This window comes from Camelus bactrianus, chromosome 6 (assembly GCF_048773025.1).
Source record: "Camelus bactrianus isolate YW-2024 breed Bactrian camel chromosome 6, ASM4877302v1, whole genome shotgun sequence".
Taxonomy (NCBI): domain Eukaryota; kingdom Metazoa; phylum Chordata; class Mammalia; order Artiodactyla; family Camelidae; genus Camelus; species Camelus bactrianus.
The window spans coordinates 12,900,135-12,918,495 of record NC_133544.1 but is presented as its reverse complement, the minus strand read 5'-3'; the positions used below and the strand labels follow the sequence as shown (position 1 = coordinate 12,918,495).

The following is an 18,361-nucleotide window of genomic DNA, read 5'->3' as shown; positions in this document are numbered from 1 at the left end:
GGTGGTGAATATGGGGGAACTCTTGTCCAGAACGTAAAGCTTTCATGTACATCAGAACAAATATCAAAAGGAAGCTCTATGACTGAAAAAATGTGAGTCCAAATTCAAGAATTAGAGAACTCAGAAAGGAGAGGGAATGTTCGTGGAATTTACAGAACAGCTCCAGCCACAAGTCAACCCTCTCTCAAACATCACGAGAAAAGAAAAGACAGCGGAGGAGACTAACAATGGCACACCTGGAAGACCCTTTGGCCACAGACCAGTCCTCACTTTATATCAGAGCACACGCACCCAAGAGAAACCTTTAGAATGTAACGAAGATGGGAAAACCTTCCACCAGAATTTACCCTTCAACGTACAACAAATTACCCATGTAGGAGAGAAACCATATGAAAGTAACACAGGTAGGGGAAACCTTTTTATGGAGTCATATCTACTAAATGTGAGATAATACATGGGGGGGGCATTAAGGATAGTGAATGGGAGGAGGATTTGTTGGAAGGCAAACTTTACATCAGAGAACTCACTATACCTGTAAGGAACATGGGAACCCTTTCTTCCAGAATAACACCTGTCTGTACATCAGAGAACTGGTTAAGGAAAGAAAAACTTCCTTGTGAAGTCAAATCCCTAATGCAGAATCAAAGGACATGCATAAGGGAGAAAATCTATGAGAATAATGAATGTGAGGGTGCCTTTGGCAACTACATGTATTTATGTAGAAACACTACAGAAATAAAATGAGTAGTGGAAGATCTTCATCCAGACAGAATCACTCACTGACTCTCAGGAAACTCCTAAGGGAGAGAAACCCTACCAATGCGGGAAAAAAAAAAAAGGGGGAAATCCTTCTGCCAGAAGACAGAAATCTTTCTAGATTGAAACACTCACATAGAAACCCAAAGGAAAAGTGTAGGGAAGGCTTCCCCAAGAAGTCACAACCTAATTAAATACAAAGAAACAATATTTGAATATTTTGCAAGTATGAACATTTTTAATCAGAAATTTAAAATCTGTGGTTTTAAAATTCCATCAAATTAGGGAGTATGTCAAAAACACCTTCCCCTAGCAATAATATTGTTCAAAAAGTCATGTTTCATAGGTGACACCAAACCTTGTATCCAAAAAACAATCCAGTAAACTCTTTCGTAAGCCCAAAATTTATAAATAAAAAGATTTTTAAAAAGAAAGAAAAAGTCAAACTGGGCAAAAGGACCCAGGAGCCAGCTGGAGGAGGCTCTCAGTGGCCAAATCTGGGACAAGTTGAGCACCAAATAATTAAGTAATGAATTATAAATCATTAAAAAAACATACAAATTCATGTGTCCATACAGATAATAGAGACAGACTGATCAATCAAGAAAAATGGAAGGCTCTTGCTTATAGTAAAAACACCAAGGCCTAACTGAAAGAGGCACTTGGATTATAAAATCATTACTTTGTAATCATTATGGCAAAAACTGGATCAGACAAGTATCACAAATGCAGACCAAATCTAGGGGAAAATTTTGATGAAAAGCAGACTATTTGCAATGTCTTAAATGTGTCTCTCCACAGACTGCTGATCAGTTGCAAAAGAAGAAAATATAAAGAGAACTAATACAATGGAGAAACTGGACAACATCTTGACCGGTGATAAAAATTAACATCATCTATGAGAGACAGACATGTGTGCCTACAGATGTGGCACCCTGAGAGGGACATGTCACCTGAGCAGGATTCTGGCGAGAACGCTTAACCTTCACCTAATTACAGAGAAGCATCAAACACACGATGAGGGCTGTTCTCAAAACACAAAACAGTAAGGGCTGGGCTACTTCTTCAAAAATATCAATGCTATAAAAAGAAAAAAAAAAAAAGCCTGCAGAAATGTCCCAGATTAAAGAAGGGTAAAGAGACGTGATGCCAAGGACTAATTCCTGTATGACATGGAAGATGCTACTAAGGACATAATCAGATGAAGTGACAACACCGGGATATAGACGGTAAAGTACATCAAAAACAAGTAACAATATAAACTTAGGATAAGCGTGCGGTGGTTTGGACGGCTCAGCGAGAGGAGGGGGTAGAGGTAGGAAGTGCAGACGACAAGGTAAACAGGATAATAAATGAGCAATTAAGTGAATCTGGCTAAAGGGTGTATGGCTCTTCTCTGTTCTACTTTTATTTTGCAACTTTTCATAAGCTGTAAATTGTTTCTCCCCAAAAAGTAATGTTTAAAAAGCCAATCCAGCATGCTCTGGGCCAGATCTCCTCAAACAATAGGTATTCATCTCCCTTCTCTCTCACCTGCCTCTTCCCTCTTCCCTCTTCCCTAGATCATTCTTGCCAAGCTCAGAAACCTCTTCTTCATGCTCAAAAAGAAAACAAGCAAACAGGGTTCCTGATCCACAGCCACTCTGGACCTGCTGAAAGTCTTATCCACTCACATTGTCACTTTCTCACTTTCCGTTTATCTTCAAGCCACTTGGGCCTGACCTCCGCTCTCACCACGTGCTGACACTGCTCTTGCTAAAGTCACCCAACACCCCAGCTTGCCAGATCCATGGATCCTCTTCAGATCTTTCACTTCTTGACCTTTCAACACCTTTCAACAGCGTTCCATAGTGCTGACCACACCCCTTCCTTGCAGTATCCACTCCTCTTAGCTTATGATCAAACGCTCTTGATTTTCCTCCTGCCCCTCTGCCCCTCCTGAGTCGCCTTTGCCATTTCCTCATCCACCTGACCTTTAATGATTACTGTTCCTACGAGTCTCAGTCTACACTCCCTCTCAGGTGGTCTTATCCACCCTCATGGCTTCAAAACCATCCACATGCTGATGAAAGTTCTGCAGCCCAGAGCTTTCCTCTGAGTGTCACAGTCATACAGCCCAACTGCCTTGACATCATTGACCGAAACTTCTCAAACTTAACATATTCAAGATTGAACTCTTGCTCTTCCGGAACCCTCAATCTTCTCCCCACCATCTTCCCATTCCTGTAAGTGCCACTTCTGTTCACCCAACTGTTCAAGTCAGAAAACCCAGATCACCGTGGTTTGGTGACATTATAAGCAACATTTTTTCTTTGTGCTTGTCAACGGTTTAAAATTTTCCCACAACAATCATATACTTATGAGTATATTAATTAATCAAAATTAAAAGAACCAAACCTCTTTCTTCTGGGTAATGAGAAACAAAACAAAGATTTGCTTAAACATAATGCTTTATAGTCTCTATATTTGTTCTCAGTTTTAGTTTTACAGGTGTCTGAATAAAAGTATTAAAAATTAACTTTCTATTACCGGAAGTGTTTGGATCTACTGAAGACATCACAGAATCAGCTTCTATCTAGAAGACAAGAAAGAACAGGATACATAATCTCATCAAATGTTTTCACAGTGCAAATTCTTAATTCCTGGTGTGTGGGGAAGCAATGTATTTTATGAGAAATTAACTTTGTTGAATCTAGCGAAAAAGTAACGTCACAGGACAGGTATAATCTTCATTTCACTCTTCTGTCTATAAGGTAACAGACGCTAAATTGCTACAGACTCTAATGGCCCTCCAATCTTTATTCCACTGACCAAAACAGTTTAACCATGTGAAATCAACTCAGCTGTCACATATATGCATAACCTAAAAGACAAACTTTCTGTTTTATACAAATACAGGCAATTGTTACAATGGGCTCTATGACTTTATTAAAAATTTTTTCCTGCCCGTAATAGTAACATGATGTAGCAAACATGAAAAATATTTTTGAAGTATGAAGAAAAACATTTTAAAAACCAACTGTCCAGTGAAAAACCATTGTTAATGTTTTGGCCTCGTACGGCTTTTTTTTTTTCTCCTATGCATTTTTTAAACATATTTGAGAACACACTGTATATTAAGTTTGGGACTGGCCTTTACTACATATTAAAACATTAGCATTTTCCCACATTGTAACAAGAGCTTTATAAACGTCATGGAATTAGAACCTTGGCAATATCTGACGTAGTTCCCCTACCTTGGATTCCAGGTTCCTCCTGTTCCTCCCAAGTAACCACTTCCTGGCACCTCTTCCTCATGGTACCCCTGCCCCCGATGCTCTACCCTCAGTCTGCTGACTCCCACACTCTGTACACTCTTCTTGGGCAATGCCATCCAGTCTCATGTTTCGACCTACCACCTGTAGGGAGTCTCAAATCCATCCCCAGCCCTCACCTCTCCACCCAATTTCAGATTCCTCCATCCAAGGGAGGTAGCACAATCTGAGAGCAAATCTTTACCACCATAACCTCAACATCCAGCACAGTATTTAAAAAGTGAAAGCACTTGGAGTGTTCACAGCTTCCTCAAACTTAATATGCCCCAATCTGAACTCACTGACTTTCCCCCAAACCTGCTCCTTCTGAATTTTCTTACTTGGTGGAATCAACATCCCTTTAGTCCTGTGGTCACATCACTCTGACATGGCCACCACACCCAATCGATCACCAAGGCATAACTGCTCCCACCACCACAGAATGCTTCCAGATACTTCATATCAGAAGGTTCTATCTCTGCTGGTCTAAATGATGCCCAGACTCCTTTACAGTTACCACTGGAATTAAACTCTCCTCCTTGTCCTCTTCATTTTCTGTTTTTAGTCTCTTCTCTTAAAATTTGTTAGAGTTTTTTGTAAGTCTTTCTACACTAAACTGTGAACTGCTTCAAAGTAGGGTCTATGTCTTATTCATCTTTATATCTCTTTATAGCAAATGTTCCTTTTATTAAATGGGACCACTTAATAAATTTCATTCTGAAAACATCTGCATGAATGGAGAAGTGATTTATAATATAAGTGCTTTCAGTAAATATTTCACTTGCTCAAAAGCAATATTTAAAAATAAAATCCCAAACCTCAACCAGGTATAAAAGCAAAAAGCTGTTAAACTTTGCAGAGGGAATACATTAAGTGTCACTTAATAAAAGTTCACGGTACAAATGATTGTTAATTGCACCGGTGATTTGTTGTTATCAGTACTTTACTGTTTAGTGATCTGCAGTCAATAAGCACTTCATTTGATTAAAAAATAAAATCGAAAACCTCAACCAAAAGGGAAAATCTGTTAAATTTGATGGAGTGTATGTATGTTACCATATCACTGTACTTCTCATTAAATTCCTCACTACTGTTCTAAAATTAAAACCAAGTAAGTAGATCCAAGGGTGATGAAGGCAGAATGAGACCAGATATATTTCCAGCTGAACCTGAATTAAATTCAGTGCTTCAAAGGCTGAGTCATTAGCTGACCTGCTTTGGAATTCCAGCTGCAATGATTGTGGGTTAACAGAAGAGCTGCAATTTCTGGGAGCCAGCCCCGACTACTTCTCCGAGCTCCATAATCAGCATCTCAGTAACTAAGCATCCCCTAGCAGTTGAACCACTCTGAACCTACCTGGGCTGTTCATGGGACATATTATATCAACAGAACCTATTAACAGTGAAGTTGTCGTGCACTTAAGCATAATGGGGCATCACATGGTCCCTGGCTTCTGCAGGGCTTCCAATCTCACAGGTAGAGCCCACTCATGAGAAACAGCTGGGCCATAGTGATTCCCAAGCCTTTTGGTCTAATGAGGGTAGAAGGGAGGGCACTCCAGGCAGAGCCCTGACTGCTCCCTCTGTTTGATGCCTGCAGTTGAATTTCTTAAACCTGGACGAGGTCTTGCCTCTAATTCCAGTTCAGCAGCTTAGCAAGAGGAATCCATCACTAGAATGGATGTAATAGACAAGAGGAGCAGCAGAGTGGGGGACAGGAAATCTGTCCTACTGAAGTGGGAAGTTCACTGAAGTTCAGCTCAACTCTCCTCAATTAGTGCAACCTTTCCTGGAGAGCAATAATGCCCAACAAGATTTCAAACGTACTTAGCACTTGTACTTCTAGGAATTTATTCCACAGATGCACATCCACAAGTAGAGACATAGCTATAAAAGAAGGCTCACTGCAGCAGTATTTGTAGGAATGAAAAATAATGGAAACAATCAAGATGACCAAAGCAAGAAAACTAGCTAAAGAGAATACTGGGAAACTATTTCTTTTTAATGTTACGGTGTGTGCTTTCATATTCATCGATTACTAAGTAAAATAAGCAGCTTAAAATAAAATAGGCATACTATGCTGCCACTCATGTTTTCAGCAGAATGCTAGGCGTGTTTGTCATGCATAGGAAACTTTGGAATGATACACAAGAAACTGTTAATAATGGTAAGTCCTGAGAAGTGGGACCCTTTGGTAGGGAGGTAGGGGATTTTACATCCAACTTTATACTTTTCTGGACTGTTTTAATTTTGACTATGTAAATGCATTATTTTTATAATTTAAATGGAGTGATTTTTTTTTTTTTTTAATTTAAGGGGGGAAAAAAATCCCTGCATGTCACGTCCTCTGTGAATTCTTCCTGGTACCAATATCCCCCTCCCAGTCTTCCTTCTTGAAACCTTGCTAGCATCTCATAATTATAATTATTACAGCTTGGTTGTGACTTAGTCTTGGTGGATTCTAATTCATCCCTGAGGGTTGGGTTCTTAAGAATCAAGTAAAATTCAGCACTGGACATCTCTGAAATTGCTCAAAAGGCACTGGTTTGCTTCATAAACATCCTAAGCTAGCCCTCTGCACTTAGAATCCATCCACTATTGTGTTGTCTGCTCCATCCCCAAAGACACAAAAAAAGCTCTACCTTGGAGGGCTTGTACCCAAACAGCATTACAACAGCAACTTTAAAGTCCTCTCTGCTTAGATAGCCTTTGTTATCTTCATCGCACGCTTTAAATACCTAAAGAACATTAAATAGCTTTAGTTAATATGACAGAAGCCGTTTGTCCTATTATTTTTATTACTAACTCATATTTAGTTAAGAGGTCTCACATCTAACACCCAGCCTAACAGTAGTAACCCAGCTCGGAAGTGGAATTTCACTATCCTAATTTTAATTCTCAAGAAATCTTAAAGAATTGCTAACATTTACTCCCCCAAAAGTGCAAAGGACTTAATCGCACGGTTAATTCCTTTAAAACACTGGGATAAATTCTACCCAATATTCAGTCCTAGAATTAGGAAGGTGAGGCAAAGGCGGCGGCTTTGAAAGGCGGGAGGAGAGATGAAGGTTATTATAAACACACTGTGTCGCGGAGAAAAGAGAAGGAACTTGGAAGTAGCCAGAACACTAAACAGGGATGCAGAAGCCTTGAAGCCCTAGTAGGCTAGGACATTAACCATGACACTCTGGAAGGACAGTCCAGTCTTTATCTGTGCGAGTGAGAGCCCTGGGTGAAGTTAAAGCTTAGCTCTCTGGACACTTACTTCAACCCACTTCTTGTGTTCTGAGGGGCTGACTTCCCACATCTGTGGCCGGGCCCCAGCCTGGGAGAAGAACATAGCGACCGCCACACCCGAGTCGGGACAGCTGAACCCGGGACCTCCACAGCCAGAGCCTGGCTCGCAAACCACGGCGGGCCAACCCCAACACAGTTCAGGAAGTCAAACTCGGCCGAACACCTCCAACGTCGCCTCCCATTGGACGGCCTGCGAGCACTGGCGTTGATTCCGCAGTTCTATTGGTCAGAAGCTTTGTTTAATAACGTTTCCTTGGAACAGCCTACGGCCGAGAGGCTCACAGACCCGCCCCCAGACTTGGCTCCGCCCTTCTCGTCTCCTTAACTCCTGGCGCGCGGCTAGGGATCCAACTCATCCAGGTACTGTTTCAACGTGTCCTGCAAGATTCCTTTCATTTTCTGACCCCACACCTTGCAATAAATTACTTTTGATAATTTTGATGTATGGCACTCTGCTAAACAATATAGGAGACATAGAAAGAGTGTGAACAAAGCATAAAAGGAACCAATCAAAACAAGTTAAGTCCAGGATTCACGTACAGATCAACGAGTCACTGGGATCGAGCCCTCCAGGGTAGTTACTGTCTGTTGTCCTCCTGGTAACTTTTAGCACCAAGTACGGCGCCTGCCACAAAGCAAGCGTTCAGTAAACGAACCAAGTGAGCCCTCAGGACGTTTACACCAAGTTATTTCATTCAGTCCTCTGGAAGAGGCGCCTAGTTTGAAGGAAGCTCCGAGAATAAATAGAAATAGCATTGAGCCCAAATTCCGCAGCAAACATTCTTACTAAAGGCAAGGAATATGACGAGGACTCCATTTTGCAAAGGAGTTTATCTCAGTCCCCTCTCTTCTGGCAATTCAGTAAGATTAAAAAAGCAAAACGCACACAGAGGCAAGCACACCTGTTTCAACGAAAAAAACAAAAAAACAAAACAAAACAAAAAAAAACCAGGCATTCGAGGTGGATTCTGAGGGAGCTCATTTAGCCTTCTATTTTACAGCAGGTTTTACAGCCCGCTTCTCCCGGGATACTGGTCTCAGCCGTCAGCTTCCTCGAACCTCTCAGCTGATCCTCTTTGCCTTTAAAATACAACCCCCATCCCCACCATATCTCAAGCTGGGGGACTCTGAAGCTGTCTATAAAAATCCCTGCAAAGGTGATAAGTTTTGCTAATTAAGGGAGAAGTGAGGGAACACTTCTTTTTCTCTTTCCAGGTTTCCTCTCCTACCCTTCCTAGGGGACCCTTCTGCATCCCCTCAGGATCCGGCGGGCTTTAGGGCCCAGCGGCGGGCGTCCCGGAAGGGGAAGGGGCAGGGCCTAGAGGTGCGAGCCGCGGGCCGGAGAGTTTGAACTGCGCGCAGGCGCAAGCAGCGGCGGAAAAACGGGATCCCAGGCGGCTCTGCACTCGGGGGGCTGCAGGTGCGTGTTTAGAGGCTGCGGGCTCTGGGGCCTGGGGTGCGCGCTAGGCGGATGCGGGAGCCCGGCCTGCGATTCTGCTCTTTCCGGCGTGGTGCGCGGGCCGATAGGGTCCCGCGAATTCTTGAGTTCCTGGCGGGGCTGGAGGCGGACCCTAGGGAAGCGGAGCATCTTGTAAAGGCACTGGGTAGGGTCCCCTCCCGGGCCTCGGCTTCCTCCGGCAATAGTACCTGTTTGGCGGGAGCATCTGGTGCTCTAGAGACCGGAGTCCTGCCGGAGGGGTCCCTTATTCTTATTCTGGGTTCTCTGTAGTAAAAGGGTGGTTACGGCAGTGATAGCCAGCATGTTGGGCTCTTACTCTGTGCCAGGCATTTAACCTTTCTGTGTTCGGTTTCTCCATAAATGAAACAGTTGTGGTGAGCGTGAAATGAGTGTATACCCGGTAAAGCGCTTCGAATTGTGTCTGGCCCGAGTTAACCGCTCAGAAAAGTTACCGGCTGTCCTTACTTCCTCAACGTACCGCAAATCAGCCCTCCTCGCTCCATCCCCACCGCTTTCAACAGCTTCCCGAGTCCCTGCAGGAGGCTCCTCACGTATACTTTTGTCTCCCTCCAAGCCATTCTCCACACAGTTGTAAGGAACGTAGTATTTTTAAAAATGTAAATCGGACCAAGGTACCCCTCTGCTTATTAAAGCCCTTCATTGGGGCCCTACTGTTCTTTAAATAAAATCTAGGATCTTTAACTTACTTTTCCTCCTCCACACCCCCTTCATCCTGGACCACCAACCTGTCCTCCTTACCCAAGCCCTTCTGTTTCTTAGATTTACTACAACCGTGTTCTCACCTCCTGGCCTTTGCTGGCCGGTTCCCTCAGTTGGAATGCTCTTGTTTCCCTCCCCCACTTTTATTTGGCGGGTCCCTTTTCATCCTCCAGAGCTTTCTTAAATGTTATTCAGAATATTCTGTTGTAAGGGCATCCCTGTTACGCTCTCATACCTGTAAAATGAGAGTATCTGTAAAGTGAATATCTGTAAAGATACCTTGGGTTTTTTTTATGTTGTTGTTTTTATTTTTGTTTGGGTCAGTCTGTTTCTTTCCCCCAAAATATAAGCTTTTCTAGGGCAGATACTATTTCTATATTAACTTCTTATTCCCCGTGCTTGGCACATAGTGGCAGCTCAGTAAATATTCGTTGAATGAACCAACTCTGGGAGGTAGACATGATACCCATTTTGCAGAGAAGGAAACTGAGGCTCAGTAATTAAGTAACCTGCTCAAATGCACATTTGCCACCTAGTAATGACTGGACTTGAAAGTGGGGTCGATGTGTGCCCACTACTGACCACACCTGGCCTCAGTTGAGCTTGACTCCCATGCCCTCCCAATGGTCTGCAAGTTCTATAACGAGGAGCAGCTGTGTCTGGATGATAGGGGGAGAGGAGAGGCTAGCAGCTTAAAGAGGAATTTGCATCCACAATTTTTTTTCAGTCCCACATAGAAGCTCTAATTTTATGAGTTGGCATTTGGTGGGAGAACTTCTTTAGATTTTTATCCTCGGCATTGTAGCTTAATGCGGGTTTGCTAAATTTTCAGTAATGTGGTTAGTTGCCTGCTCCTCAGTTTTGTCTTACTCTCAAGTTCTATACTATTTGCTTAATATTTTTATTTGAGTCCACTTGCACATAAACACTGTCTTTAAGAAGTAAATTTTAGTTACTATAAATATAATGGAGCCATAAGATACCTTCTGTACCTATTAAACAAAAGCAATACTTACGGATGCCTGTGGAAGGGCATGAAGTCCGTTATTTGTTCAAAAGCAAGGTTAGAGGCATTTCTACAAAAAACCTTCTCCTTGATTAAACAGGCTATTGGATTGGAATGGAAAAGGAAGGTGCTTTCATATTAATCATGTTAATGTCAAGTTCTGGTCATCTCTTTGGGAAACACTGCTCTTCGCTGACTCAGTTGAATGTCAGGTCTTGGAATCAGCCCACCTGTGTTGTAATTCTAATTCTGTGTCACTGCTTACCCAGAGTATGATATTAGACCTGTGCTGGGCCAGGGGAAGGCAAACCGTAAACAGATGATTGAAGGAAAATAGTTGGGTTCTATCCTCGTAAAGCTCCGTGCGATTACAAAGGAGTGCTGGGAACATGGGCCTGTGTGAGAGGTGTTGACTGAAAAAGAAAAATGCACAACCTAAAAGTTGGGAATTATGTTTTATTCCACAGACTTTATGAGGACTTCAGGCCCTGGAGACAGCCTCTTGGATCGCTCTAAGACTGCTCTGAAGAGGTAGGGGAGGAGCCAGGATATATAGGAGTTTTTGCAACAAAGTTGGAACATCAAATGATTACTGTTAAAAAAAACCAGACATCTCAAGTGAAGGACTTGAGTGCTTTTCTATGTATGGGAAGATGCAAGAGTCTGGGCTCATCGAAATCATTCCTTTGATGTACACCCTAGCTCTCTAGGGCCAGTGTCCTGGGCTTCCCCATCCTGAGTCTCCTCAGGGGCACCTCTAGGGGAGGCTGCAGTGGCTGATGGCTTGATGGGGTCATCCTGTTTCCATCCCAAGTTCCCTGAGGGCTCACCTTCAGGGCGGCTACAGTGTGAAGGCTTGATAGCTGCAACATTTTTGTTTACTAATATGGCAGACAGTATTTTTCATTCACAGAGAGAAATAAAATTCTGATCCTGGGACCAGATCCAGTTCCCCAAAGTAGAAGTCAGTTCCTGATTGATCCCGGCACTTACCAACAGCTCCTCCTGGACAGGCTAAGCACCGTGATTGCATAAAGAGGTTGGCAACCTGCTAGATTTCATGATTTGGTATGATTTTTTATTACAGTATTCCAAAGAGTTTTTGCCTTTAATTGTTAAGTAACTCTCAAGTTTTGTAACTCTCAATGTTTTGTAGTGTGGGCAGCTCCAAACCTTAGACCATGTATAAAGCTAACAAAAGCTTTTTTTCCCCCTAGGAAATGTCTTTTTCAAGGCTTTATTTGTTACCTACTTATCCTTTGGAGAGAATTCTCTCTCCTTCTCCCTCTCCCCCTCCAGAGGTGGTTGTAGATAAAGGGATAAAACTGAAAACTTTAGAAATCTCCTAAATAGCTCATAGTCACTAAATAGACAGATTTATATCTTGCCTTCAGAGTTCTCAGGGTTTTTGAATTCCATTCCATAAATAATTTATTTGGGAAGAGGGACGGTGGTGACCTCTAAGAGATCTGTATACAGCTTTTCTCAGGAAGGAAGCTGAACCCTTTTTTTCCGCTAAAAACCTAAAGACCTGTTTGCTCTAGAATGGAGTGGAAATCTAGAGAGGGCAGCCTGAAGAATCTCAGTTGCAGATTCTGTTAGTAAGGGCCTCCCTTCCGAGCTGGTTTAGAATTCAGTGGAAGCTAGAGCTCACAGCTGACTAGGTTTTCCAAAAGTGGTTCTTTTGTTCTTAAATAATTTTTTTTCTGGTTTAAAATAAATTTATTCAAAATATTCCCTTTAAGTGTATGTTGGTTTTTTGTTTGTATTAAGTTTTTTTTTATTGAGTTATAGTCAGTTTACAATGTTGTGTCAATTTCTGGTGTACAGCACAATTTTTCAGTCATACATGAATATACGTATATTCATTTTTATATTCTTTTTCACCATGAACTACTACAAGACTTAAATAATTTTTTGAACACAAAACAAACCAAGAAAATGATTCCTTCAAATTGAATTGTGATAGTAACTTCCATAGTCTAGGACTTAAGTTTTTTCAAAAACGATCAAAACAAAAACAAAACACGGAGCTGTTTAAGTAGGCGTTGAGTAGTATATCTGCCTTAATCTCTTTCATGAGAAAACCTGGTTCTCAAATCCTGTTAACTGTAACACTACAGTTCCAACCAGTGTGGTTATCTGGTTTCTTAACCTTTAGCAGATTAGAAACAATTTAGGTGGAAAACCTACTCTGAGAGAGTTCTAACAGCCCCTAGAAGTAGGCTGGACAGAGAGGGATTAGACAGAGAACCTTTAGAAAACAAGACCTAGACAGAGTCTAGGGCCGTTGTTAAAGGGGCAAGTGGCCGCATCCATCTGTGGTCCCTGAGGCTGTGGCTGCAGAACAGTGTCCGTGCCTGGTGGGGTTAATAGTGACCCACAGCCATGAAGAATGAGTCAGATTATTGTGTAGATGCACTCTGCTTAACAGCTCTTTGAAATATGTAATTTACAGGAGAAACCTTATCTGACTTAACTGGTCATTAATTAGAAAAGGTGAGAAATTGTGAAAAGTGATAGATAACTGAAAAAAATTTTTTAGCCCAAAACATATGAAATACTCATTTGCAAATCTTCCAGTGTAGAGTTAAGCCTTTTTTTTTTTTTTAAAGGAACAGGGTTTTTGGAACAGAATGCCACAGTCTTGTCTTACGTCCACACTCATAACAGGTCCTGCTCACTCTCTTTAAAAGAGCAAAAATGTAGATGCTCTAACCATAATCTGAGCACAGACTCTTGAGTCCTATAATTTTGCTCTAGGTCTTGCACTAAAATTTTTTTTTGATCACTCTGGGACTGCTCTTAAGTTATATAGAAAATCTACTTAGATAGCTCTTTACCATTGAATTGGTGACATTTTGTAGATACCAAAACCAAAATTTTTACCTGTTTACCTCTTAGAGCAAGAAAGTAGAAATTAGACTGTGTGGTTTAGAAAATCATGTTTTGCTTCAGTACAGGTTCTTTCTTTGTAGGTTTTAGTAGTTTGATTTAGAATAAGATCATTATTAAGTTAGTTGGGTCCTCGGGGAAGCCTTTCTAGATAAATGTGTATACAGAATTGATCATTTGACACTGTCTTGAGGACTTTGGTAAGCCATATAGTAAATAGCTTATCTTTGGGGAAGTAAGAAATAGTCACTGAAGTCCTTCGGGCTCCCAGGCTTGGGTGAGGGACTGTAAATTCCAGTTTGGGAGCAGAGACAGAATTAATCTTGAAGCTCCTTAAACTGCCCTTAACCTCAAGCACCTGATGGAAGCTTCAGGGTCAAGAATGGACGTTTTTGTTTCAGACTTTGGCTCAACCTCATTTCCTTGGGCATCTAAGAACCAGGTCTAGGTTGAGAGAGAAAGGAGGAGAAGGTGACCAGGATTTTTGCTGTCATTTGATTTGCCAAGTTCTCATGGCAGATTCTAGTCCTGTGCCCCTGAACACCCCCAAAGCAGCTGCCGTTAGTGACATGGCTCAGCATCTGATGAGTGTCAGGCGTGCTGTGTGTGTTCTAGAAGCTCACGGCACGGGGTTTGAGAGCAAGGCAGTGTTTGCCAGCGGCCTGGCAAAAGGGAAATAACCAGATTTCTACCTTTCTTTCCAGAAGTATAATGTCTCAGGAAGGCAATTATGGGAGGTGGACGATATCCAGTAGTGACGAAAGTGAGGAGGAAAAGCCAAAACCAGACACACCATCTACCTCTTTTCTCCCCGACGCTGAGCAGAGAACAGCAGCGGAGCCAAAGTACACCTGTTCCGAGGCTCGGAGAGCCACACACAAGAGGAAGATAGACCCTGTGAAGTTCAGCAATGCTGACTCGGTTTCCGAGGCGTCTCCTTCCAAAAGGCAGAAGACTGGTTCCCAGGAGGACCTAGGCTGGTGTCTTTCCAGCAGCGAGGATGAGCTGCTGCCACCAGAGACTCAGCAGAAGCAGGCTAAGAAAGCAGGGGTCAAAAAGGAGGAAGGCCCTCCTTCTCCCCAAAACGGTGCTGCCCCCAGAGCTGGGCATGGCAGCCCTCTCGCCAGCCCCGGGCTCAGGCGGGAGGAAGACGAGTACGAAACGTCAGGGGAAGGCCAGGACATCTGGGACATGCTGGATAGAGGGAACCCCTTCCAGTTTTACCTCACCCGCGTCTCAGGAATTAAGCCAAAGTATAACTCCAGAGCCCTCCATATCAAGGGTGAGTGAAGCTGGGGGTCCGGGAGCCATCACATTGTGCTTGAGGGGTCCCCCTCGGTGAAACAGGAGGGGGGAGCCTACAAATGGTCTCCAAGAACCCTTAACTGCCCTCAAGGGAAAAAAAATGAACCATTTTGACAAGCAGATGCATTCATTTGACAGCAAACTGTTTACTTAGAGTGTTAGCGGATAGAAGGACCCCGAAATTAGGAGGCCCACCAGAGTGTGGGTCCTTGCCTTCTGGCTGTGAAAGAATTTGCAGCAGAGGGACAAAGTGAATGGCTGCTTTCCTGCTCAGAAGAGGAAAAGGAAAGAAAGGTGCTTGAAGTGATGGGGGGAGGTTGGGGTGGATTGCCTATCAGCCCGGATGGCTGGTAGAGACAGATGGCCCGGATCGGGCCACGTGGGTTTTTATGAGAGGCTTCTGCCAGCATGTCCTTCCAGGTGTGATGGAATCAATCAGTCCTTGTAGGGGCTTTCCCAGTTGTTGGCATGGCAGTTGTCCACTGTCATGGCGCTCATCGGTGTGTCACTCAGCCTGCTAATACGTTACAGTATAATGAGGCTCAAGCTCCACTGGAAGTCAGATCCTCCACCATCTTGGGCTTCGCAGGCTCTAACCAGCTCTTGTTTCTTTTTGCAGCTGCCTCCTGAGACTTAAGTCATTGGTTTCTGTTCAAGGGAAGGGCAGGTCAGGGGTAGGATCCTGGGGGCAGTAGCCTTGGTAACAATTGGGAAGCTAAGGAAGAGATCTGATTATAAAACAACTCAGGAATGTGCATCTGACAGTGAGTCTGTGACTCCACTGTCCCAGTCATTAACCGCTTGCTTAAGCCTACTCTTCTATGACTCAGGGAGGATTGGGAGACTCCAGCTTTTCTGTAAACAAGAGGCAGGCGTTGTGGGGGGCCCACAGGGTCCTGCTCAGTATCAAGGTCAGGAAACCAGAGGGTGCTTCCCACTGCCCTGTAGATCCCCCTGGTGGAACCCTTAGCATGGTGCTTAGAATTATTTAACTTCTAATATAAAGATTAAATTTGATCAGTCTCACTTCATCAACAAAGTAGCCAATACTTGACAGCAGCTCTCTTTGGTCCTTGGACCAGCCGCACCAGCATCACCTGGAACTTGTTGAAAAGTACAGATTCTTGGGCTCCACTCCAGATGCCTTGCATCAAACTCTGGGCGCCAAGTTCTGGGATCTGTGGTTTAACAAGCTTTTCAGGTGATTCTGTTGCCCAATCAACTTTGAGAACCATTGCTTGAAAGTCTGGTTTTGGTACCTGGTGAGGAAGTGAAACAAGAATGCCTTCACCTTTGGTGGCTGTGGTTGGTCCCCAGGGAGCATCTGTGTGGTGCTGTGATGTGTGTATATGTTTGGTCTTCACCTCTGGTTACAGTTGTTTGTTTTTGTTTTGTTCCAGGCTCCTGAAATAGCTCCAAAGTAATAAAAGAGTGAAAGGAGCCTCTTCTGTTATTCTTAACAGGCCCCTTTCAACCACACCTGAGTCTGTAAATGCGAGGACTTTTGGAAAGCCCCCAGGAATTGGGGGGGGAGGGGGCTGGTTGCCTGGGGAACCAACCATATGATTAAAGCTGGCACTTTCAGCTCCCAAACCCCACCTCCAGGGAGGGGAGGGGGGCCTGAGGTCAGTGATTTAATCAGCCACGGTATGTTCAAGAAAATCCTAACTGAAGAGGTTTGAAGAGCTTCCAGGTTGGTGACTAGTGGAAGTGCCCACCTCCGGCAGGGGCACACTGGTGAGGGTGTGGAAGCTCTGCGTCCCTCCCCCCACCCTCATACCCCGGCCCTGTGCATCTCTTCCACCTGGCTGCTCCTGAGTTGTATCTTTTTATAATAAACTTAATCTAGTGAGCAAAGTGCTTTCCTGAGTTCTGTGAGGTGTTGCAGCAAATTATCAAACCCTAGGAGGGGGTGGTGGCAACCCCCAATTTATAGCTAGTCAGTTAGATGTACAGGGGGTCTGGGCTTATGATTGGCATCTGAGGTGGGGACAGTCTTGTGGGACTGAGCCCTTAACCTGTGGGAGCTGATGCCAACTCCAGGTGGATGGTGTCAGAATTGAGTTCAGTTGTAGGACTCACAGCCGGGGTCCATGGAGAACTGGTCTCTGTGGGGACATCCTCCCACCCCTCCCCTCAGCTGCACTTGGTGTCAGAAGGATTGAGTTTAGAGAGGGAACAGGGTTTTCCTTGAAGAGAGAGCAGCAGGAGCCCTGGAATCTGAGTCACAGGACCTGAACCCCAGCCTCACCGCTTGCTTGCTGGATGGGTGGTTAACAAAGGATCTGTCATTCTTCAAAATTTCAGTTTACTCACCTTTAAACGGGAGATTTTCACATGAAGTGACCAGCACAGTACATGCACATGGCAGAGACATAAATAAACATTATCACCCTTATTTCACATCACCTTTCTTACCCACATTCAAAGACAGATTGTGTTTGCTGTTAATAGTGTTTTATATACCAAATGTATAGTTACATCGTCTGTGTGGTAAATGTTAGTGTATGTGATAACTCATACTCTGAAGAGTTTGATTCTACAAGTTGTCTGTTTTTCCTTTTTGTGAATGAGTATCTTGTCCAGGTACTTTGAAGAAATGCAAGATAGATCTCGGTGTTTTTGTTTTATTTGAGAGAGATTGATACAAGAGATAGAGGACTATGCAAGGTTTTGCTGTATGTCAAAAACTGATGAAAACTGGCTGTTAGCACCAAGATATGGAGGAAGGGGAGGTAACGTTCCGATAGGAACTTTTACACAGATTATCTCCCTTAACCCTTATGAGTAGATGTTAATGACTGTCCTTCTTGAATAGGTGACTCATCTGCAGAGAAGCTAAGTAACCTGCTGAGAGTCACACAGCTGGTAAATGGTAGAGCTGGGATTTGAACCCAGGCATTCCAGCATCGGAATCCATGCTCTTAACCCTTTCATACGTCCCTCCAACAAATGCCCTAATAGTATGCTGTTAAGAAGGTCTCATCAAGGAACAGTGACTTCAGATGGTCCGTGAAAGATGGGTAACATTTAGAAAGGTAGAAAGAGGGACTGGTGTGGGGGCAAAATGCGAGACATCATATTGAGAATTTCTCTCATGACCGCAACTCTCCCTCTAAGGTAGGAGCTTCTTTGTTCTTTCAAAATCTTTGTGGCCTGGAATCTGTCTCAGTGTCTGGAAGACAGAAGACACTCAGTAAATATGGGCCCAGTAAGTGAATGAGCCCAGTCTGAATCCTCGGGGAGGTTTGGTGGTTAAGAGCAGAAGCCCTGGAGCCAGACTGTGTGGGCTCAGATCCCCGCCCTGCCCCTTCCCAGCCGTGTGGCAACAGGCAGCCCCTAAGGAGAGACCCCCTGTCCACCAAATGGGAGTGGCAGACCCCACAGGCTGGAGACGGCTGTGAGCAGTGAGAGTGACACCTGGGAAGTGCCGGGAACAGCGCCCGGCCCACAGTGTGTCCTGTGAAGGTGAGGCTGTCACAGTCAGCGGTGGTGGTAATGGTCATGTACGCCCACTCAGTGTAGTTGATGAGGTGTGAGCTTTCCATTTTTTCCGAAGTGAAGCCTGAGGGGGTGCTAGGTGGGTCCCCCTCAGAGATGACTGGGATGCTAGAAATGCGCACTTCTGGT

At 43.8% G+C, this 18,361-nt stretch overlaps 2 protein-coding genes across 13 annotated transcripts in view; one reads left to right on the top strand and one right to left on the bottom strand.

The window, feature by feature from the left end:
• Positions 1-7,571, bottom strand: part of EFCAB11 (EF-hand calcium binding domain 11) — a 190,763-nt gene extending 183,192 nt beyond the window's left edge. For 5 of the 9 annotated variants that reach the window (XM_074365162.1, XM_074365163.1, XM_010968680.3 and 2 more), the window contains exons 1-3: positions 7,315-7,530; positions 6,692-6,787; positions 3,286-3,331 (exon numbers count right to left, since the gene is read on the bottom strand). In XM_074365162.1, the coding sequence (XP_074221263.1) occupies positions 3,286-3,331; positions 6,692-6,787; positions 7,315-7,389 (217 nt within the window). In that variant the 5' untranslated portion in view covers positions 7,390-7,530. Of the gene's footprint in view, positions 1-3,285; positions 3,332-6,691; positions 6,788-7,314 lie in introns of all 9 variants that reach the window. The other 4 variants (XM_074365161.1, XM_074365159.1, XM_045505711.2 and 1 more) reach the window with 4 other exon arrangements.
• Positions 7,572-8,635: 1,064 nt separating this feature from the next.
• Positions 8,636-18,361, top strand: part of TDP1 (tyrosyl-DNA phosphodiesterase 1) — a 69,504-nt gene continuing 59,778 nt past the window's right edge. Inside the window, exons 1-4 of one of the 4 annotated variants that reach the window (XM_010968682.3) lie at positions 8,636-8,766; positions 10,999-11,062; positions 11,445-11,570; positions 14,131-14,708. In XM_010968682.3, coding sequence (XP_010966984.2) covers positions 14,138-14,708 — 571 coding nt within the window. In that variant the 5' untranslated portion in view covers positions 8,636-8,766; positions 10,999-11,062; positions 11,445-11,570; positions 14,131-14,137. Of the gene's footprint in view, positions 8,767-10,998; positions 11,063-11,428; positions 11,600-14,130; positions 14,709-18,361 lie in introns of all 4 variants that reach the window. The other 3 variants (XM_074365156.1, XM_045505723.2, XM_074365157.1) reach the window with 3 other exon arrangements.